The 24,367-nt window shown below is 38.8% G+C and overlaps 1 protein-coding gene across 4 annotated transcripts in view; it reads right to left on the bottom strand.

The window, feature by feature from the left end:
* phf21b (PHD finger protein 21B) overlaps positions 1-24,367 on the bottom strand; it is a 54,058-nt gene that overhangs the window by 6,492 nt on the left and 23,199 nt on the right. For all 4 annotated transcript variants that reach the window (XM_055650187.1, XM_055650189.1, XM_055650191.1 and 1 more), the window contains 8 exons: positions 23,419-23,511; positions 18,899-19,243; positions 17,856-17,978; positions 17,356-17,407; positions 15,549-15,625; positions 13,558-13,612; positions 9,320-9,342; positions 1,710-1,865 (listed from right to left, as the gene is read on the bottom strand). In XM_055650187.1, coding sequence (XP_055506162.1) covers positions 1,710-1,865; positions 9,320-9,342; positions 13,558-13,612; positions 15,549-15,625; positions 17,356-17,407; positions 17,856-17,978; positions 18,899-19,243; positions 23,419-23,511 — 924 coding nt within the window. The remainder of the gene's footprint in view (positions 1-1,709; positions 1,866-9,319; positions 9,343-13,557; positions 13,613-15,548; positions 15,626-17,355; positions 17,408-17,855; positions 17,979-18,898; positions 19,244-23,418; positions 23,512-24,367) is intronic.

Raw genomic sequence — 24,367 nt, 5'->3', positions numbered from 1 at the left:
TAAACCAATGCAGCCCACTTGATTGGTATTCTAATCACCGCCATAAACATTCATTCAGACTCGAGATGCAGCGCGGGAACAAGGCCTTTGGCCCACCGTGTCCATGCCGACGAGTGATCACCTTGTACACTTGCACTATCCTACACACTAGGGACAATTTACAATTATTTTTACTGAAGCCAATTAACCTATAAACCTGCATGCCTTGATGTGCAGGAGGAAACCGGAACACCCGGAGAAAACCCACGCGGTCACAGGGAGAACGTACAAACTCCATACGGACAGCACCCAAGGTCAGGAGTGGACCTGGATCTCTGGCGCTGTAAGGCAGCAAATCTACCGCTGTGTCACCCTCTGCTTCTATCTCCAGCATTACTTCTTCTGCGAGTGCAGTGATTGTACGGTACACTAGCTATAAAATTCTCTGCAGTTACTTGTCTAGATCAGGGGCCTCTAAACTTTTTAGCATGAGGACACATTACATATTTGGCACAATTTTGCGGGCCATACACACTCACACCCGACACTCACTGGGGCCGATCTTCACCGTCTCCCTGGGACCATTGACAGTAACCTGTCAGAAGCTGCACACAAACCCTCAACTTGATAGCCTACGGCAAACTGACGTGCAAGTTCCAGCGTTACCACAGAAGCCGCTAAATAGCCCGCCACATGGAATGTGTTAAGAGCTTGCTGCGGGCCAGATAAAATCTCATGGCGGGCCGGATGTGGCCCGCGAACCATAGTTTGGAGACGCCTGGCCTAGATGGTTCTAATAAGTATCACCAAACTCAACTACCATGCAGGATAAAAGGCTCCAGGTGCATGGGAACATCACTTCTTGAATGTTCCTCATCAAGGCACACATCATCTCGAGTTAGAAATAAATCAGTTTCTTTAATGCGTGTCAATCTTTCCCCAATGGCAATGTGGAATACTTTCCCCAGAGGTATGGCAGCAGTTCAAGACATTGGCCAGCAACACTCAGATATCCAAAAATGATTTTTAAAAGCCCTGTCAGCTTCTCATTCAAAGGATGGACTGATTATATCAGAAAGTCAACGACTGAAGAATTTCAAATTTAAGACATTGCTGGATTTTTAGCAAGGACACTGCTGGACAGGATAAGGTAATAAAGATGACAGAATTTTGAGATGATATTCCTAAATCTTGGCAATAGAATTGTTGGGAATAGGTAGCCTCCTTCTTTGAGAGACTATCCATCAGCAGCCTATTCGACATTGCAGATCAAAGTTGAGCCCGATTTTGGAAGCAGAAACCAGTCAATGTCATCAGTCCTTACTAAAATGTCTAAGACTAACTTGGAGGCACGGTGGCAGTGGTAAAGTTTCTGCCTTACCGTGTCAAGAGACCGGGTTTGATCCTGACTACGGGTGCCGTCTGTACGTTCTTCCCTTGACCCCCATGAGTTTCCTCCCACACTCCAAAGACAGAGGTTTGTAGGTTAATTGGCTTTGTATAATGGTAAATTGTCCCTAGTGTGCAGGGATCGCTGGTCAGCATGGTGGGCCGAAGGGCCTGTTTCCACACTGTATCTCAAGACATTCCAGCTAAGATCCGCTGGCACAATTCCTTGGCAACCACAGTTTACATAACTGAGATAATTATTTTCATCAGCTCAGCAATAATGGTTTTATTCTGTCTCCTAAATGTAACATTCATTTGGTGAGAAAGGGAGCTACCTGTACCTTTTCTTGGCATCTGGGGCATACCCACACCCCCTTGGGAATAGTCTTAAGCGGAGGTTCCAAACATTCCAAATGATAAACACGAGAACAAGTATCACACAAAAGTAGTTGACCACTACGTTTGCACACTGTGCAGTAGTCTTCATGAATGTCATCCTGTAACACAAAACAAAGGCAAATTAATTAGGCCAATTGATTGAATTGAGATAGTTGTAGTAGCACTGCATTTGAACTTCAGTGCACAGTATAAACAAAAACTATAACTAATTTAATAATCTTTTCCCTTTCCTTTTTCTACCGAACACAGACCTGCGACCATTACCACCTCTCAGGATCTGGCTAACAAGGGCAACAGAATGTCACCAACTGCAAGTTCCCCTCCAAGCCACATGCAATGCTGACTTAGTAATGCGTTGATGGCACTTCATCACCATTGATCTAAGCCGTGATGTTTCCTACCCAGCGGTGCTGTGGAGCATCTTCAGTGGATGGAGTGAAGCAGTTTAATTGCCAGTTAGTCAATTCCACCTTCTCAATGATCAACTTTGGATCAAAATGTGCTGGCCAGCGACATCCACATGCAGAGGAATCTTTAAATAATATTTTTTCCTCATTCTTTTCCAAGGTGCACAGCTGAGGAACACTGGAATGGGATCAGCGTTGTACTGCACACCTGCCCGGTTTTGCTCTTGTCAAATCTTTTTTGGAAATGTCACTGAAAAGGGTCTCGACCTGAAACGTCACCCATTCCTTCGCTCCAGAGATGCTGCCTGTCTACCTTCCGCTTTATAATAAGGATGCTATTGTAGAACAAGACCGTAGAACTGTGGAAAAAAGGGAGGCTATTCATCTCCTGACAATGCCAGCTCTGCTAAAACAATCCCAAACTAATTTGGCAGTCCTGCCCTACCTCCAGAATTGTACCTTTTTCCAATTTCACATGCTCATCTATTTTTTTATTTGAAAACCAATGGTCTTTGCTTCATTTACTACACTACTCAAATTAATTTCCCCATAACTTGTGAGGATCTGAAACAATGACTTATTGTTACCATAAGCAGTCTAATCAAGTGTAACCCAAATTAACATTTTCTTTTAAATCTCCCCAAAATGCTTCTGGAGCCGTAATCCCTTCCCCATGTCTCAAAGTATTTATCACCAATTCTATTCCATATGTGCTCTTTAACTTAAAAGCCTCTTTTGGTAAAGAAAATGTCTGAAACTGTATGCAGTAGTACGACAGAAGTACGACTAGTATTTTGCACTAATTTATTGTCAGAAGTGGTTTACTTCTTTGGATTATCTTGCATCCCAATTGAAGGAAGTTAACACGGGTCTGCATTTTTAATTTCAGAACCATTTGTTTTTCTTAAATGTTTCTTTCGTGCGGTTACATTTAACAATTGTCATATATCTGGGCTTTTGCTATCATCATTACTGCTTAGGTAATGCTATATACTTTAGGAACACAATACGTTTCACTTTCCATTTTGGAGAGTGAACTGGTCAAAATAAAATGAAAAAGTTGACATGAAAAACCAAACTTCCATAGTTTTTTAAATTTTGGTTTAATTAGTAGGCAGGAGTGACCACTCTATCACGAAAGTGACCTGGTCTGTCGGCTACTGCGGATGTCTAAATCGTAGCTGCAGCTACTTTTTGAAGACTAATTCAAAAGCATCAAGTCTCCAAATAGGCAAAATGTCAATGCTTTCCAAGACTCTTAAATGTGTAACACTGCAGCCAAAGTCCTCTCATCCAATGTACACAACTATTTTCCAATAGGAACAGAGGAGAGGTATAGCAATCATAGCGGGAAGTCAGTTTGAGCAATTTCCCCAGCTCCCCTCACTCGAATATTCCTATCGCAGATTGAAACAGAAAATGTAATATAAAATGGTGAACATTTGATATAGAAACAGAAAATATCGTAAATACATGAACAAAGTAGCATTTCTAGAGAAAAACAGAATTTCAATTCAAAAAATATTTCATCAGAAGTGGACAATGTTAAATAAATAATAGCTTTTAAACAAATACAGGTATTTCTGCTATAAAATGTTTTCAAACAAATTGAATATAATGTAATTAACAAATTAGGAAACACTATTTGTATTATGCTGGCCAAGTATGTTATAGATGCGATTTTCATCGGGAAGTAGAATGCCACATAAAAGTAACTTTGGAAACTAGCACGCAGGAAAAGAATTGTCTTAGAAAAAAATGTTTTCATGTAATCTCTCAGCAATAACCAAGCACTTGTGCAATGATACTTTATTAAACATTGTAACATGCAGCATTTAATATTTGAAGCTTGCAGTAACAAAAACTTAGTTGTTAAAAAGACCATTATTTTTGAAAATCATGTGGGGGGAAATTTGCAATGGTGAGTCTGAAACTCAATTGTATTTATAATATGATTTTCTAACATGAGGATTCTTAGAAATGCAACATTTACAAGACAACTAGACAGGATAGGAAAGGTTTAGAGAGATATGGACCAAACGCAGGCAGGTGGGACGAGTGTAGCTGGGGCATCCTGGTCGTCATGGGCAAGTTGGCTTGTTTCCGTGCTGTATAACTAACTATTGCGTTACAGCAGAACTAGCAGTACAGAGATAGGAAAAAAGGAGGCTATGTAGACTTGGGGGAAAAAATGCACTATTTTTTGCAAATAAGAGAGAGAGAGAGAGAGAGAGAGAGATTAATAGTTGAGCTAGGTGGAGATGTGCTGATTACACAAGAACATGAGGAACAAGTGGAATGTACCAATGGCTTTTAATGCCTGTGCCACCATCGGCAAGATCACAGGTGATCTTCTTTCTCATATTTCCTTCCTGATCAAAATATCCCAATTCCCTTTGATTCAAAAGATCTACTGCTCTAAGCAACAAATGTATTCGGCAAACAGAGCACTCCATTCATCAGTGCACAGAAATCCTGGAGTGGAAGTGTGAAGGAAATTCAAATTCAGTGAAACGGTGATGAGAAAACACAATTTTTGTTCTAGATTAAACCTTGTTCACCTTTTCACTTTGCTGATGAATTGATGACAGTACAAGTGCTCGTCCTGCACTCACACCACATCGGAAACTTGTCACATTTGCTTCAAGTCATCATGTGTCTTGTCTTCACATGGCTAGCCCTCAACCTTTCCTCAATTAATTTTAAAATGAGAAGGCCTGCAACTTGTGTTACCTTTAGCTCCATCCAACTCTCTTCAAGCTCTCTATTCTATTCATCCAGATCCATTCCATCTTTCCTTCCTCTTGCTGTTTTCCTGTTGCAGCTCAATGGAATCTGAAGCATCTTCCAGTTAGACATTTAAAACTTTCCAGCCTCAACAGAATTCAATCATTTCCGTTCATAATCATTACCAGACAGCTGATAGGATTAATAATTCTTCTGTGGCCATTTACAAGACTACGGCACATAATTCTAGGCCAATACTTCACTGCAGTATTATAAGAGTTGTTCTGACAGGATCCCATCTTTCAGATAAGATAGTGAACTGTAACCCTGTATGCTTTCATAGATGTCAGTAAAAGGTCCAATGGTCATTCAGAAAGTATTCAGACCCCTTCACTTTTTCCACATTTTGTTACGTTATTCTTATTTTAAAATGGATTCTTTTTTTTTTATCATCAATACCCTAGAAGGAAAAGTGAAAACAGGTGTTTAGAAATTTTTGCTGAAGTAATTAAAAATAAATAACTGAAATATCACATTTACATAAGTATTCAGACCTTTTGCTATGACACTCAAAGTTGAGCTTAGGTTCATCCTGTTTCCATTGATCATCCTTGAGATGTTTCTACAACTTGATTGGCGTCCACCAATGGTAAATTAAATTGATTGTACATGATTTGGAAAGGCACACACCTGCCTACATAATGTCCCACAGTTGACAGTGCATGTCAGAGCAAAAACCAAGCCATGAACCAAGGCCAGTTCATTGGCTATATTTAAGAGGGAGTTAGATGTGGCCCTTGTTGCTAAAGGGATCAGGGGGTATGGAGAGAAGGCAGGGATGGGATACTGAGTTGGATGATCATCCATGATCATATTGAATGGCGGTGCAGACTCGAAGGGCCGAATGGCCTACTCCTGCACCTATTTTCTGTTTCTTTGAAGGCGAAGGAATTGTCCATAGACCTCCGAGACAGAATTGTGTCGAGACACAGAGCTGGGGAAGGGTATAAAACAATTTCTGCAGCATTGCTGGTCCTGAAGAGCACAGTGGCCTCCGTCATTCTAAAATGGAAGAACTTTGGAACCACATAGAACTGGCCGCTCGGCCAAACTGAGCAATCGGGGAGAAGGCCCTTGGTCAGGGAGGTGACCAAGAACCCAATGGTCACTCTGACAGAGCTCCAGAGTTCTGTGGAGATGGGAGAACATTCCAGAAGGACAACTATACAGCATTCCACCAATCAGGCCTTTATGGTAGAGTGGTCAGACGGAAGCCACTCAGTAAATGGCACGACAGCCTGCTTGGAGTTTGCCAAAAGGTATGATAAACAAGATACTCTGGTCTGATGAAACCAAGTTTGAACTCTTTGGCCTTAATGCCAATCGTCAGGTCTGGAGGAAACCAGGCACCGCTCATTACCTGGCCAATACAATACCTACGGTGAAGCATGGTGCTGGCAGCATCATGCTGTGGGGATGTTTTACAGCGGCAGGAGCTGGGAGACTAGTCGGGATCGAGGGAAAGATGAACGGAGCAAAGTACAGAGAGATCCTTGATGAAAACCTGCTCCAGAACGTTCTGGACCTCAGACTGGGGCGGAGGTTCACCTTCCAACAGGACAACGACCCTAAGCAGACAGCCAAGAAAACGCAGGAGTGGCTTCGTGACAAGTCCATGAATGTTCTTGAGTGGCCCAGCCAGAGCCCGGACTTGAACCCGATCGAACATCTCTAGAAGGACCTGAAAATAGCTGTGCATCGACGCTCCCCATCCAACCTGACAGAGCTTGAGAAGATCTGCAGAGAATGGGAGAAATTACCCAAGTACAGGTGTGCCAAGCATGTAGCGTCATACCCAAGAAGACTTGATGCAGTAATTGCTGCCAAAGGTGCCTCGACAAATTACTGAGTAAAGGGTCTGAATACTTATGTAAATGTGATATTTCAGTTATTTCTTTTTAATTACCTTGCAAACATTTGTAAACACCTGGTTTCGCTTTATTATGGGGATTGTAGATTGATTAAAAAAATGAATTTAATCCATTTTAGAATACGGCCGTAACGTAAGAAAATGCAGGAAAAAAAGGGCTCTGAATACTTTCTGAATGCACTGTATTGGAAGAGAAGGTAGTTATCCTCAATCCAGATTTGACCATTTATATATTCCTCTATGAGCAAAAACAGATTAGGAGTTCAGAATGTGCACGTTTGCCACAGGCAAATGAGCCACAAGGTTTCATACATTATGACAAGGATAAAATCGCATTTCTGGCTGTAAAATTATTTAATGTAACCTGGAGCCATGAAAGACAATACATATAACCATATAACAATTACAGCATGGAAACAGGCCATCTCGGCCCTTCTAGTCCGTGCCGAACACTTATTCTCCCCTAGTCCCATCTACCTGCACTCAGACCATAACCCTCCATTCCTTTCCCGTCCATATACCTATCCAATTTATTTTTAAATGATAAAATCGAACCTGCCTCCACCACTTCCACTGGAAGCTCATTCCACACAGCTACCACTCTGAGTAAAGAAGTTCCCCCCTCATGTTACCCCTAAACTTCTGTCCCTTAATTCTCAAGTCATGTCCTCTTGTTTGAATCTTCCCTACTCTCAATGGGAAAAGCTTATCCACGTCAACTCTGTCTATCCCTCTCATCATTTTAAAGACCTCTATCAAGTCCCCCCTTAACCTTCTGCGCTCCAAAGAATAAAAACCTAACTTGTTCAACCTTTCTCTGTAACTTAGTTGCTGAAACCCAGGCAACATTCTAGTAAATCTCTTCTGTACTCTCTCTATTTTGTTGACATCCTTCCTATAATTAGGCGACCAAAATTGTACACCATACTCCAGAATTGGCCTCACCAATGCCTTGTACAATTTTAACATTACATCCCAACTTCTATACTCAATGCTCCGATTTATAAAGGCCAGCACACCAAAAGCTTTCTTTACCACCCTATCTACATGAGATTCCACCTTCAGGGAACTGTGCAGTTATTCCTAGATCCCTCTGTTCAACTGCAATCCTCAACTCACTACCATTTACCATGTACGTTCTATTTTGATTTGTCCTGCCAAGATGTAGCACCTCACACTTATCAGCATTAAACACCATCTGCCATATTTCAGCCCACTCTTCCAAATGGCCTAAATCTCTCTGTAGAATTTGAAAATCTACTTCATTATCCACAACACCACCTATCTTAGTATCATCTGCATACTTACTAATCCAATTTACCACACCATCATCCAGATCATTGATGTACATGACAAACAATAGTGGACCCAACACAGATCCCTGTGGCACCCCACTGGTCACCGGCTTCCAACCTGACAAACAGCCATCCACCATTACTCTCTGGCATCTCCCATTCAGCCACTGTTGAATCCATCTTGCTACTCCACCATTAATACCCAACAATTAAACCTTCTTAACCAACCTCCCATGAGGAACCTTGTCAAAGGCCTTACTGAAGTCCATATAGACAACATCCACTGCTTTACCCTCATCAATTTCCCGAGTAACCTCTTCAAAAAAATTCAAGAAGATTAGTCAAACATGACCTTCCAGGCACAAATCCAGGTTGACTGTTCCTAATCAGACCCTATTTATCCAGATGCTTGTATATATTATCTCTAAGTATCCTTTCCATTAATTTGCCCACTACTGACGTCAAACTAACAGGTCTATAATTGCTAGGTTTACTCTTAGAACCCTTTTTAAACAATGGAACAACATGCGCAGTACGCCAATCTTCCGGCACTGTTCCCGTTTCTAATGACATTTGAAATATGTCTGTCATAGCCCCTGCTATTTCTACACTAACTTCCCTCAATGTCCATGGGAATATCCTGTCAGGACCTGGAGACTTATCCACTTTTATATTTTTCAAAAGTGTCATTACTTCCTCTTCTTTGAATCTCATAGTTTCCATAGCTACTATACTTGTTTCCCTTACCTCACACGATTCAAGTATTTTCCTTTCTGCATTCTGAATGTTTATTTATCCCAATATCATGTGGACGTGTTTGCATCATCGCCATTTTCAATCACACCCAATTTCCTCATGATATTTGTGTGCATGAGTTGTCTGTAAAAATTAGTACCAATACACAGGCCACAGGACTTGAAAACATGTTCTTCAGAAAAAAAATCACATTTTTTAAGAACTTACCGTCCCACTCGGGTAAGTAATCTTATTGGAATGTTGTGCCCAAAAGGGATTGCATCTCTAATATATGTAGCATATTACAAGCAAGTTTCTTTTCCATAAATCAGTCATTCCTCAGATAAATTGAGAGCCCGTACTGAACTTCTCAAATTGGGCATCATAAAAATCTCTTGGCTTTGAACCTCAAGAGATTCACATTAATTTAAAAAAAACACAGAATGGAGGAGACATACCTTCCAACAAAGTTCCTCATTGGCTTGCGTGTCAATAAAAGAGGTAAAAACACATTAGCAAGAGCTGGTTTATAGATTATAGACCAGATCAGTAGCATGGATTTAGTGATTAGACGAAGTAATAGGAGAGCATAAGAAATTGGAGCACGACTTGGCCATTGGGCTCCTTTTGAATCTTCTCTGAAAGTCAACAAGATCATGACTGATCTTCTACCTCAGCACGAATTCCTGTCATAACTTTTGATTCATCAAGATCTAACAAAATTATTAATTTCAGTTATGAATTCAATTAATGCCTGTGCTTCACTAACCCTCTGGGATAGAGAATCTCAAAGATTCACCAACCTGATTGAGGAAATTTCTTCTCATTTCAGATGCAAATGATCTACCCTTTATTTTGAGAATACGACCCTTATTCTGGACTCTTAAACCAGAGAAAACGTTGTTCCCATTTCTACCTAAGAATTGTGTACATGTCATTGAGATTACCTCTCCTAATTCCTGACGTGGATAAAGAGCTAGCCTATTCAATCTCTCCTCTTATGACACCACCACCCTCCCCATTCCATGAAGCCAAGATGTTCATAATGATGAGACAGATATGGGGATGCTGCTGTCCTTGGTTTTGTCCAGAACTAGTCACATTTTCAAAATAATGGGGAAGCCATTAAAGAGACTGAAATAAGGAGAAATATATTCCAGTGAATCTTTGCGGCAGTCACTCCATACAAATACTGGTCCACCACCGATTTCCCGACATTCTCTGTCATCTGGATTATCCGTTTTGCCGGAATAAAAGAGGTCATAGCCCGAGAGGTGTCCAACGTTACCAGAACAGCCAGCCTTGGCAGCATAAGAGGAGAGATATCAGCCCACAACAGATCTGCTCGCTCCAGCTGGGCAGGGGTTCCAGACCCCTGGTCATAAAGGGAAAATTCAACCTGTCAATCGGCCGCTGAAGACCTGATCAAGTGCCTCACGTGGCCTAGGCACCACATTTTTGGGGGGATTTTAAGTGCACTTGTTGTAACTTTGTCTGGATTAAAGGAGGTACCTAAACAATTAGGAAAATAAGTTTTACTACCAAAGGGCAAGACTACACCTGAAATACTGGTCTGTTCTCCCAGAAGGATGGATATACTTCTGAAGAGGGAGTGCAACAAGGCTCCCCATATTCATTGCCAGGATGGGATGTTTGACCCTCTGTGGAGATTCAATATTCTCAGCCCACATGTTCAAGATCAGAAGAATGAGAGGAAACCTTATTGAAGCGTACACATTTTCTTCAAGCTTTGATTGGGTAGATGCCAGTTTCCCCTGCATAACCAAGAGTTTGTGGTTGGCCATTGAGCGTGGAAATGGGAAAGAACCTTAACACGCAGTTGGCAGAGACTCTTTGGCATGCTCTACCCAACGAGGCTACCCCTGAACATATTCCAGACAGAGATTATTAGATTTAAGGATATTATGATAATCAGATGGGATTACAGCAGGGAACAGGAACAAAGTCAAGGAACAGACTCCTGTTTATATTTATTTTGTCTTTAATTTTTTTGTTCATCCTCATACGTAACCAATCTAACCAGGAAGAGGCTGTTTGAAGGTATTAAGAACGATTACTCAGATCGTGAACAGCCCACGTCTCAAAAGTAGATAAAAGATGGAGAAAGCTTGAAACCTCTGGCTGTGCCTCATACGTTTCCAAATCTGTGTATACTTATGGTGAAGTGTCATGTCAGCTTTCATTTCCGCCTGAAGCTTTAAAATCATCATTAAATTGATGAGTCCAACACCTGTGCTTTTTTTCAGCTGATTAAAAGAGAAGTTATTTTGTGGCAGCACCATTTTCCAATGCATCTTTCCTTGCTAAGTGTCAGGATTACCAGCCAATATAGAAACAAATCAGTTTCCTGTTACTCACCTACCATGCATAAATTATATGGGATACTATATGCCAATGAACAGGGAGGAGAAATACTGCAATTTTTAACAGGGCCTTCGCCTCGGCAAAAATATCTTGGAAAGGGAGGGTAATCAAGGGGAACTATTTTGTTAATGCATGTTAGATTTAATGGCCAATTCAAATATAACAAATTTTGAACTGCATTAGAGAAGTTTGGTAAGTTCTGTGAACCGGCACTAGAAACTAGCCACAGAAGCTGCCCACTACCTTAAAGTCCAACTATTGTAATGTGCAAACATCCTTCAAGGAAACCATCCTTCAATGGTAGTCAACTTAACTGAATTTATTTTAAAGAGATGACTGAAGTAGCAGACAGGTGTTGTAATGTGAACAGATAGGTGTTTTAAAAGGAAAGTGAGGCAAACACAAGAAACAGGGTAGAATGTAAAGTGTAACAACAATGCTGGCAGAGAATAAAGATTGGCATGGGGCAACTATTGAATGATTTTTCTACATTAGAATGAATACAATTATTTGTACTTAGTTGCTTGTTTATTTGCACTCTTTACCCTTCATTTAAGAAAACACTTTTCATCTGATGAAAGATGAAATTCTAAGTTTCTCTCTTTATAGGTGGTGTCCTATTTGTTGACAATTTCCAGCATTGTGTTCTGATTTCTGAATTCCAAAATGTGCAGGGTTTTTTTTTTTTTTTTTTAAAGACCGTAATACATGCTGTTCATCAAGGAATGTTATTGCTATAAATCCACTAGTTAAAATGGAAGAGTATGAAACATTCGATGTAATAAAGAGACAGACAGGAAATACTAAAAGGTTTATCATTTTTGAAAACTAGATGAATTGCCTAACCCAGATGGGAATGCTATCACTGAGAGATGCATTTCACACATGTAGATTGAGAAGATGAGATTAAGTCGGTTTACACCTTGTGTAGGTTTACTCGCTACTTGCTGCGGACCAAGTCTGTTAGATCGATCCTTCGTGATTCAGCTAGCTCAGTTAATATTCGCTGCTACAAAGCCAAAGCCATTCTCAGTAATGGATACTGAACTTCCCCATTTAGAAGGGCACAGAATGTTCTCCAAGTGATGTTCAATAAATAAGTGTACCGACTCAGTACATTTAGTCTTCACTCATACAGTAATGATTTCATGTCCTGAGACTTCAAGGGCTGTTCCTTACGGTTTGTATACCACCCCGTTGCTGGTGGTTCAGGATGTGCTCGGGAACTGTGATTATGGAGTCAGACCATTATCTGCCAGCTGTATTAGAGTGGAGGCTTGAGGAGTTCTAGACATTCAGAACCAAGGAGAGGAGAAAGCACATAAGCTCTCTATGCCCGAGGGCCATGGATGGTCAATTATTACCGACATTCAAGATTGATACTGACTTCATTCTGGACACAACAGGTACAAGCTGCAGGCTGGAGAGTACACTAAGGACATAGAACAAACAACTTAATTTTTGCGTGGTAGAGCTGGAGAGTAGGACCGAATAGCCTCCCACTGCTACTATTTCCGAGGTCTTAAAAAGAAACGTCATCAAAATCCAGACCTAATTTAACCTAGTGTTAGCTGAGGGAGAACAACAAACATATTTAGACCTACTTATCACAAACAATATATAGCTGCAGGTTCTCAATCTGTAAAGGCATAATACCTTGCCACACTATTAATGCAAGTTTTGTCTGACTAATTTAAGATGGTCAACAAAGTTAGTATCACAATTGTAGTGGTCAAATATATAATGAATTTCCCCTCTCAACACTAATACATTGCTATTACATGTACAAGACATCGGAGGTGGCATTCGGCTCACTGAGTTCATGCTAGCTCCCAGGGCAATCATCCCATTGCTCCCAATCCACTTCATTTCCCTGTAACCTTGCAATTTATTCTCTCCCACAAATGCTAACTAATTCAATATTTGGTTCCTGTACCCATTAACCTAAAATAAAGGCAATTATCAGTTGTCAATTAACAACAGTACATGCCTATGGGATGTAGAAAGAACCCAGAGCATCCAAAGAACATCAACGTGATTAAAGCGTGAACATACAAACTCTGCACAGACTACACTTGATGTCAGGATTGAATCCGGGACCTTAGAACAATGTTCTAACTGTAATACTAACTGCAGTATTAAATATGGAAAAACACATTTTTTTGTGCGAGTAGTAACATTTATTAGATGCTTAACTAAAAAACATTCAATCCCCGACACCTTATATTCCCACTTTTCCCACTCTATTGTTCATTACATATATACATACATTTGTTCAGTGAAAAGATTGGATAAACTTAGAAACACATACCTCTTGTTGAAATATACAAAGAACCATTTAGGTAGCTTGTTGCAATTCGTTTACGCTAGGGAAAATATTAACCAAAAATCCATTAGAATAGTTTTTTTAAATAAACACCAAAAACAATAACACAAACACCAGCTTTTGTTATGAATAAAATATTGGCATTAACATGGTATGTTGTGGACAAATGTTAAAGTACCTTTAAGTCGAAAAGATTATATCTTTCAGTGTGAGAACACTGCTTTTTTTCACCAGATCAGCTTTGGAATGGTCCACGTGGGAACAATTTTTATCAGTTACCTGGACGTTACTTACTCCTCTGAACAGTGTCTTGGGATACCTAAAATGTCCACTAACCTGATCAAATGGTATATTTGTTTAATGACTCATTTTACAAGTCCAATCGCACAGTAATGAACTGCAATGTCAACCTGTATCATATGTGACAAAGTCTAGTGTGAGACAAAGAGCAAGATTTTGCTACCTGCTGAAGCAAGACACTCTTGCTTCTACACCATGTGCCATTTGACACTGTGCAAAATGATTAGAGCATTTAAGGCCAATCTGGTTGTATGTTTTCAGTGCAAGGTATTTTACAGCATCCAAAGAGGTCAGATGAGGTGTAAAATGTTCCGGAGGGAACTTCTGGAGACTTTTTTTTTTTTTATGTTCAAGTTCAAGTGTTCAAGTGAGTTTATTGTCATGTGTCCCTGTATAGGACAATTAAATTCTTGCTTTGCTTAAGCACACAGAAAATAGTAGGCATTTACTACAAAACAGATAAATGTGTCCATATACCATGATATAAATATATACACACACGAATAAATAAACTGGTAAAGTGCAAATAACAGAAAGTGGTTATTAATAATCAGAGTTTTGTCCGAGCCAGGTGGAGGGCTTAATAGGCTAAAATGTTAAAATGTTTTAATCCAGGTGGCATAACTGGACCAGCTGTACGTTCTGTTAGCGAACAGTCTCAACGAGTGTCCAAAATGCAGTTTCATTATCCACCAAGAATGCTGAAAATGCTCATCAGCTGTCTGGAAGTACAACTGAGGTAATGGAGATAATTCTGCTTCTCGCTCCATAGGCACTGCCAACTGATTGTTCAGCTTTCCTATCCTCTGTACACTAGTTTACTCCTATCAAAATAGGTCAATCACAATCAAACTCAATGCACAATGCTCTAATCAATAGGTTCACCATCCATAATGGGGTGGAAGATTGCAGCCTTCACGTGGTCCGCTCCGTTTCGAAGAATGCAATCAACCCGGTGTGCACAATCAAATAAGATCAAATAGAACAAGTTGACCTACAACTTTAGGCTATGCACGCCATACACAAGAAGACCATCCATAATTATTAAGCACCGAGCAGTAGTTCTACAAAGTTTTCAGGAAAAATAATTGCAATTCGGATGCCATTCTAAATACCCAACTATTTTGAACTAAATGCATTGGATTTAGTGTATTTTGTGTAACCTCCATTCAAATTCAGCGGCTGTTTGTTCTAGCAATACTTTCCTTATTGATTCATCACACGTGCTGGCTCTCAAATTCCTTGAAGGAATTTTCTCATTAGCAGGTTAAACCACCTAAGTAAAGCAATCACATGATAGCTTTCAAGTTTTATAATCTGTGTATAACACACGTATTTTGCAAAGCAAGTGGTAGGACCTCAAAGAAGGATTACCAGCAAGTACATCTTGATAAAGTGGATACGGAGCCCATGTTTGGCCAACAACATTCACACAAAGAGCGGAGGAGGGGGTAGTTGAGGAAGGTAGTATCGCAACGTTTAGGAATCATCTGGACTGGTACATAGATAGGACAGATTTAGAGGGATATGGCCCAAACGCAAGTAGGTGGGACAAATGTAGATGGAACTTGTTGGTCGGTGTGGGCAAGTTGGGCCGAAGGACATGTATCCACATTATATGATTCTAAATGATTCAGAGAAATATCATGCCAGGCTATACAGACTAAATCGTTTACCTCGGGTTCAAACAACCCACTATATGTTGGATTGGCTGTGCTTCTTCTCTTTCTTTCCTGGCGTCTGCTTTGGATTTCTGTAACCATAAGCATTTCCATTATTACTAAAACTAAATGTTCTAAATGCCACATTTACTCCTTTATGGCAGCCCTTATTTAGGTTAGCTACAGCAACATACAACATCTCAATGTCACCATCAGTATTCAATTCGCTGTACCTATAATATACAGTAACGCAAAAATAAAAAGACACAAGCGGAAGATTTGCATTAATTTCCAAAGCTCACAATTCATTCTGTTAGACAGCTGAACTAACATGGAGAAATACTTTTTTTTTTTTAAATCATAGCTGTAAATTGGGAATAATGCAAGAAAATAACAAACAACTCCAATTAAATTTGATGCATCCCTACACAGCTATAAAGATTGTGAGAAAAGCACTTCAACAATAAGAGTTTGAGCTTAAATCATAAATTGAGAAGAGTATGCAGTTTGCAGATAATTTTCAAGTTGAATACAGGCTCAACATATCTCCTAAGAGACAAATGAAAAGTTAATAGATCAGTCTCAAAGTTTTTCTCAAATTTCAGAGAAGAAATAATTTAGAGATGCAGATAATGACTTTACACTAGAAGTGTCCAATCATGGGGGATTTATTGTCCAGTTATTGTCCAATTAAGGTGGATTTAGGCCATTGTGATTTGTAATCTGTTGGTTTAGAAAACCATAGAACCTGACAGCTTGGATGATGACCCATCACCATCAGATGTCACCATGAGTTGCCATACAATTGCTGACTCAGAGAGAGCTATCCAACTGATCACATATCCTACCAAACCTTTTCTAAATAACCTTGCATATTTACATTTTTCCCCAAAAGTGCATGCTTCGTTGCCTTTTGAAAGTACCTTAAGAACAGCAATGAGTGAAGTCGCAGGTTAAGATCTTAATTTCTCAGTGAAATAGCATCCCTTTTTGCTCTTTTATCCATTCAATTAAAATTTAGTACATCTGATTATGATTCCACTTCTAACAAAGCACTTACTTCCCACTGAATCTTACAAAACGTGTCAAAATTGTAAATATCCCTATTACAAATATAATTTAAGGAGAACAATGCAAGCTTCTATAAATTCTCCTCAATCTTATCATCTCTCCAAAGTAGCGGCGAGAATAGTGCAATTCTTTGCACCAATGGCTAGTCGGAAATCGGAAAAGATTAACATTTTCTGATATCCACGGCCTGTTATAAATTCAAAAATTCTGTATAATCTATCTTACTGCGTAATAAACTTTTCAAAAATGGGTGAAAGTATATATGTCAAGCCCATGGTGATCTTGGATGTACCTAAAGATAGTAGCATGTAGATTATACTTGTGGAACTGACTTGCACTTCATTCTATTGATTTTATTGAATACTGAGGATATGAGACGTTTTGGCAAATATTAATCCCACTGCAGAAAAACTTAAATTTGTATTGTTGACTTAACTACCAACCAATAAAGCAGCACAATTATGATTAATTGCTTTCCTATATTGTATTACATGAAATTAAACTATGAACTGAAAAGGGTGAAGTTCCAAACCAAAAAAGTATATAGATTAAACTGACCAACATTTGAACATTTAACTTCGTACTGGTTAAAAGATCTGAAATGGTATTGTTTTATAAAAGGCAACATTTTAAAGATCATACATATATTTTTTGTTTTGTTTAAATTGTTCTAACTGCTCTCAGTCATCTATTAGCCACTGATCTCTCCTTAGACAAGAATACTACTTCACAAATTTCATATTTGACTTACCTTCCAAATGCTCAGTAGTAACCAGGCCAAGGGACACCATAAAGGCAAGTTTCTGCAAATATAAGGGTATCATATTGTAGGGAGTCTCCATTAAATCAGTCTCGCAAAGTGTCAATGGTTTCACGCAATAATAATGTAAGAACACAAGAAATAGAAGCAGGAGGAGGGTGCTTGGCCACTTGTGCCTTCTCTGCCATTCAATGAGATCATGGCCAATTTAATTTTTTATTTTCCTGCAGTTACTAAGTTACTATCCTTCTCTGAGTGTGACATTTCAAACTCTTCAGTCTCCTTAAAACATTTTAATTATGAGAATATGGTTATAGCATCTGCAATTCCCATGCTTACTTTGCTCAGAAACCTGGGATCTGTGCCATTTGGATTGGATGACAGGTCTACCTTTGAATGCGGCTACCCTTTTAAATACCTTCTTGGTTTTCATTTCTTTTTAGATTTCCAATCTCCACGTTTGTTGTTACATTACTAGCAGCTTACTTTACCTCAGGATTTTCTTCTCTCTTTGATTTTGCAGAAAGATGGCCCTGTGGTTGTTCTATGGAAGGTTTTCTTTTTTCTGTCAAGTGTTCCGTGTGTGCCTGACTTTGTGGTTGAATGATTAATACCTATAAAATTGACAAAATGTTCAAATCACATTCCCTCGTGAAAATTGCATTCTGATAGCGGGGGTAATGAGGTCAGAGTTAGAGCCTACTGCATGGAAACAGGCCTCTCGGCCCAGTGTCCATGCCGACCAAGATGCCTATCCCATTTCCCCACATTTGGCCCATATCCCTTTCTACTTTTCCTATCCCAATACCTGTCTAAACGCATTTTAAATGCTGCCTTTGTACCTGCCTCCGTCACCTCTAAACGTGTCCCCGTTCAACTTAAAAATCATTTTCTAGTCTTGGGCTCCACTACCCTAGTCTTGGGCTCTACTGCTCTCTCTAGTCTCGGGCACTTCTATCCTATGGAACAGACTGTGGTTATCTACCCTATCTACCAAACCATCTCAAACTTTACCCCATATCTAACCCCATCAAAATCTCTACACTCTTTCAAATCTTGTCTCTGAACATTGCTAATTTTCAATGCCACACCAACAGCCTACTTGGAAAGCTCTAAATTTCCCACCCAAGATCTCTTGTTCCATCCACCATCATTTGTAATTCTTATTAAAAACTATATTTGAACAAGCTTTTCTTTCTTGAAGCTCAAAGAGGTCAATGTAACTTTCTTTAATAATACTTCGGTGAAATACCTTAGGAACTTCTATTACATTTAGAGTGCTGCTTATTATCGTTATGGAGTAGTTCTAACAGTGAATTCTCCAGCTTTATCACCAAAACAAAAATCATGCTTCCATGGTTGGAAATATAACACAACTTAAATTGTTCTGATTAGCATTTGGAAACAAAATGACTGACTAAATATAAATAGGAATGTAAGAATTGGTTAAACAAGAACTGGTTTAATCTACTTCCGGGTTAAAATACAATTCTAATGTATTATATTCACTTTATTTTACGCAAACCTCCCTTACCTTATCTGTGCTGAGCAGAAGAGGTTGGACACTGATGGTGTCACTGGTCAGTGAGACTGTACTGCTGCTCATGGAACTACCAATGTTGGGAGAGGCAGAGATGATTGCAAAAGCCACGCCAGCACTGCTGATTGGCGTGGTAACCAAAGGCGACTCTGTAAAACTTTGAGTTTGGCCAGTCAATGTTTGCACATGATTGACAGTGTTGTTGGCAGTAGGAAGAGCAGGACTTGGGTTCTTGATGCTGATGATGGTGCTTTTTTGAAGAGACTGAGGCTGACTGGAAGTCTGGTCACGGCACAAAGTGACCGAGAGGCTGTCTGGAATTAGAGTCTTTGGCCTAACCTGAAGAAGCAAGGACGATATTAAAAAAATTAATCGTAACATTTATAAGGGATTTTAGTACCATCATAGACTTTACTACCATCAATACCATATGAGCACTTAATAGTATGAACAATGCAAAAAAAAAATGAAATGAAATGGAAAAAAAAATGAAAATGAAATGAAATGAAATGAAATGAAAAAAAATGCTTCCAATCAGTTATGTTTTTAAGGTAGGGCAGCCAAGAAATTAATCTGCATTCAAGGAATTCAGTGACATTAAGATGCATGGCACAGATATGGGTCTTTTGGCCCATCACATCCATGCTGTTCATATTGTGCGTTAGCAAAATATTTTATTTCAATGGCTTGTGAGTGTAAATGTACTTCCACAAGAATGCTGACAGGCAATTTTAAAGTAGAAGATATTGTAGTTGAATACAAAACAAACACTTTCTAGGAAGATGTCAATATGTGAAGATCACGTTGGAATTCTAGATTATTTAATTTGTCTCATATCAAAAGCCATTAAAAGTCATTGGTAATGTTATGGTATATTGACCGAATTGAGAATTCCAGAGTCCAACTGGCTCAATAAATGACCTCTGATGGAATCAAGGTATTGATACCCATTATATATCACATAATTCTACCTGCAGCCACTGGATTTGTTTAGGCTTTCATGATGAGTTTTCTCTATTCTAGTGGATAATTTGTCCAATGATCATAGGTATATATTAGTTATTTGCCAGATTATGGGGAAAGCAAGTATGATGTTTTTTTGATTATTGATCATCAACATCAAATAGTATGATGGAGCAAATAAAGTCACTCTGAATCAGCTTAGCAAGGACAAGCCATCATTACCCAGAATTGAAATTGATTATTACATTCCAATGCTGTTCAGAAAAATGAAAAAAAATTATGCTTGATATGGAGCCTGGCGTTGTCAAATTAAGTATGGAGGCTGATTAATTATGCCACCAACGACAGCATGTGTTTGAGAAAGTAGAAGATGCCAAAAAAAAAAAATCATAAGGGATTTCTACTGTAGCTGGAAATATGGAACAGATTTCAGCCTTACAAAGAATGGAATGAAGCAAGAAGACTGGTACTGAACTGGGATTTTGAAGAAAAAGTGTTGCAAAAAGGTACAATGGACCATATCAACCCGTAAAGAAGCCTGTAAAGGACAAAAATATGGATAATGCAATGGCGTTACAGAGACCCTTACATTACCTCGATCAGCCACGGAGTTCTAATCATAATGGGATTTCCTTGTCTTGTTCAGAGTTAATTAGTAATCTCATTTTACAGGATTTTCTAGGGGAAAAATTACATCATTTATATTCTGCTTGAGAACAGAATTTAATCAAAAAAATCTTGAACTTAAATAAAGTCAATTACAAAGGTGTGCTAAGTATATAGTCTGAAGTTCAAAGAAAATTAGATTACTAAGATCTGCCGATGGATAATCAATGTAAATATTTCAAGAAATATTTCATAATTCACAACTTTCCATTATGGAAAACAAAAACTTCACAAGAATGGTAATCCATCTGTGACTAACTGGAAGGATTATGCATACTATTAGATAAAATAGAGCTTATAATGCCACAGAGAACAGTATCATACCAAAGGATTAGGAGATGTTTTGAACCAAATATGAATGGGCAAAAATTGATAATGAGGAAGAGATTGAATTCAAAGTAAATTAGCAAGACAAAAAATTTAAGAACTCCTACAGCAATGTAGGAACGAGCAGGAATGGTATAACTTCCTTAGAGGAAATGGGAGGAATACAGAAGTTATGGATTCATTTTAAAAGAAAAAATATTTGCTGTGAATATGAGGCAATAAATGATCAGAAAGCATCGGGTTCAAAATTTAAATAATAGTGAAGCAATTAATGTAACTCAATAGAAAGTACTACAGAAATTGAAGCTCAAATCTGATAAATCCCCTGCATGATGTGATAAACCCTGCATCCCAAGATTCTAAAATCAAAAAAAGATAGTGATGATCTAACAAAATTCCCTTAATTCTAGAGCAGTCGCAGCCGATTGGAAGTTAGGAAATTTTATACTGCTTATTTAAGGATGAACGGAGAGAAAATATAAGGAACGATTGACAATTAACCAGACATGGGTCGCGTGGAAAATAGTGACATTCATCATTAAGAGTTATAAGGTTTTAATACCATGATTACCCAACATGATTTTATGAAGGAAAAATGTTTGAAAATGTTTGTGGTCTTGAGAATATAACCAGCAGGAAAGATAAGGGGAATTAATTGATGCAGCATATCTGAACTGTCAAAAGATACAGTATTTGCCTAAAATGAGCTCAGCTCTCTTTCCCTGTTCTAACCAAGAGTCCATTGATACTGGTAAAGATCATCTTTGCATGTTGCTTCAAGCTATTCATAAAGGGCAAAGATTTTAAACAAGATGGTAGTGCAAAATCTGACTTAAACACAGTTGATACATGCTAATATCATTATTAAGAATGGAAAGGAATTCTTGATTGAAGATGATTTTTAATTAACATGCATGTGGAAGGGCCAGAGTTCTAGAATTGGTAGCACAACTGGTAAAAAATGTGCCAAATTTAGTGATATTCCAAATTAACATGATTTTAGGGATGTTCTATTTACTGGAAGCCTTAGGGTTTGGTATTATTTTGGGGAGAGAAAGCAATAAGCCATCATGTTTCTGATACCTGATCCATAATCATAACTTGTGTGGAAATATCAGCAACATTACAGAATTCCCATAGCTACTACATGGAAACATCACAACGTTGTTGCCCCAAATTTACTAAATTCGATAAACTTAAATGAACAATTTAGTGCAAGTAACTGGATAAGAAATAAAAGGCTTGTTTGCCACTGGATTTGTGCAGGGAAATGTTGTCTTGGGTGCCACCCTGTGACATGTGCAAGCAACTACACAGGCATCAGATGAACAATCAAAGGCTCTGTACAGGACAACTAACTAATGCACACAGGAATCAAAATGATCCTTGCTCCATTGACTATCAGATTTAACTAAATAAAGAGAAAATTTGAAGTCCAAGTAGTAAGATAAAGAACAACATTTTTCACAGGAATAAAAGATTGGAACAGTGTGTGTGTCCACGGTTGCCAGCTCAGATGCCTATAATTCAATGTGAATCACTGACATCGAGCCTGCTTAATATTTATTTGAAAAACGATTGAAACAGATGATGCTGAACATGGTCCACATTTCACGTTCACCTCTACTCAATCCTCACACACACACTAATCTGCAGTTCACATCGAGCTGTAAATTACAATTATAACACAAAGTACATGCTATAACACCAGGATAAGCGCTCAATCAAGAAACCAAAGCCCAAAGCACTATCTAAACTGATTGTACAAACTTATGCTAAGGACAATAACTAACTCCATATGCAATAATCAGCTACCTACGTTAACAAGCACATAAGAAAAAAACTGATAGTGTAGATGCAAGAATATAATTGGGATTATCAGTTAGGCCCACAACACCTCGGGAAGACTCAACACTTAGTTCTGGCGTCCCAGAACAACCCCCCTCAATACCTGCTCTCACCACCAATGCTACCAGTACTATCCAGTCAAATCACACCATGAATATCATCAAGCCATTAATAGGCACAACAGGTAATGCAAAAGAGAAAAAAAAGTGCAGAATATAATATTACAGCTACATAGAAAGTGCAGATTTTTTTTTAAAGTGCAAGGGTCATACTGAGATAGATCGGAAGATATGGATTACACCTTTTGCTTTCGAGAGGTCCGACAAGTAGTCTGATAACAGTGGGTGGGGGGAGGGTGTTTTTTTTTTTTTTTTAATTAATCGGGTGGAATGTGCTTCCACGCTTTGGTATCTTCTACCCTATGGGAGTGCAGAGAAGATGGAATGGGCTGTATCCTTAACTGCAATTTCTTGCCGTCTTGGGCAGAGCAGTTGCCAAACCAAACTGTGATCCACCATGATACAATGCTTTCTACAGTGCATTGGTAGAAATTATCCCATATTTGCCGCAGCAGCTACTTAAGAATGTTCTAAAATAAAGTGGAAGCATTTCATCCTTGACACACACCTCCCTTCCTAAGAATAGACTGACAAGAAGGTAGAGGCCAAAGCTAATTATCGTTCAGTGTTCAAACCGGTTACAATCTTTACCTGAGGTAGCACTGCTGGTCCTTGGCCTGCCAACCTCTGCAATGAGCTGACCTGGGGGACCTTAATGGGCACTGCAGTAATAGTTCCCAGTGTCTGTCAAAGGAAAAATAATAATTATAATAATAATAATAATACAACTTCTCCTTAATGTCAGTATTTGCAGGTTGCCTTCCAAATATATAAATCTGGTTCATAGAATAGTAAATGGGAATAAAAAAACAAAACAATTCAACCATTAATAACTTCATATGGTGAGAATAAGAATCTTATCGAGTAATAAAGGGTTATATAACATTAAATACACAAAATCTGAAAATTTCACTCGATGTAAATTTACAGGCAAAGCTAGAATCACGTAACACTCTACAGAAGACCATGTCCAAGCACAACAATAATTTCATTGTAAAATTAGTCAGCACACAGCTCAGTGACACTTTAAGAGTGCCAGTAGAAGATCTCTACCTTTCCCTTACATAAGGAAACTATCTTAGTGATCAGATAAGCTGTGTGGAACCTGGGTGTATTGATATAATATTAGAAAATTACAAGTGTGAAGGGAAAATTAAGATCTTGACCAAATATTCCCTCTACAGCCAAATTTGGAAATTTACAGAAGGATCTCAACCAGTTAGACATGTCCGTTCCATGGTGTTTGATGCTGAGCCGCCATCTTGAACTGCTGTAATCTCTCTATGAAACTACTCCGCAATTCAATTTTGGAGTTCCAGCATTTAGATCCAGCAACAATTAAATACAACAAAATGCCTGAAGCGCTTTCCATTGTTGGTAATTTGGAAGGTGCTATCAGAACACACACAAGCCAGGATGTCATGAAGCTAACTCCTCCACCAACCAGTCCATCCCAGGTGCTGTCCAGAACCCTTCTTCCACCAACAGAAATATCAGAAACACATTGATTGGGTGCAACCATGTCCCACTAATGGAAAGG

The sequence above is a fragment of the Leucoraja erinacea genome, chromosome 19, assembly GCF_028641065.1.
Source record: "Leucoraja erinacea ecotype New England chromosome 19, Leri_hhj_1, whole genome shotgun sequence".
In the NCBI taxonomy this organism is placed as follows: domain Eukaryota; kingdom Metazoa; phylum Chordata; class Chondrichthyes; order Rajiformes; family Rajidae; genus Leucoraja; species Leucoraja erinaceus.
Note: the sequence above shows the minus strand (reverse complement) of the source record. Positions and strands in the feature narration are given on the sequence as shown.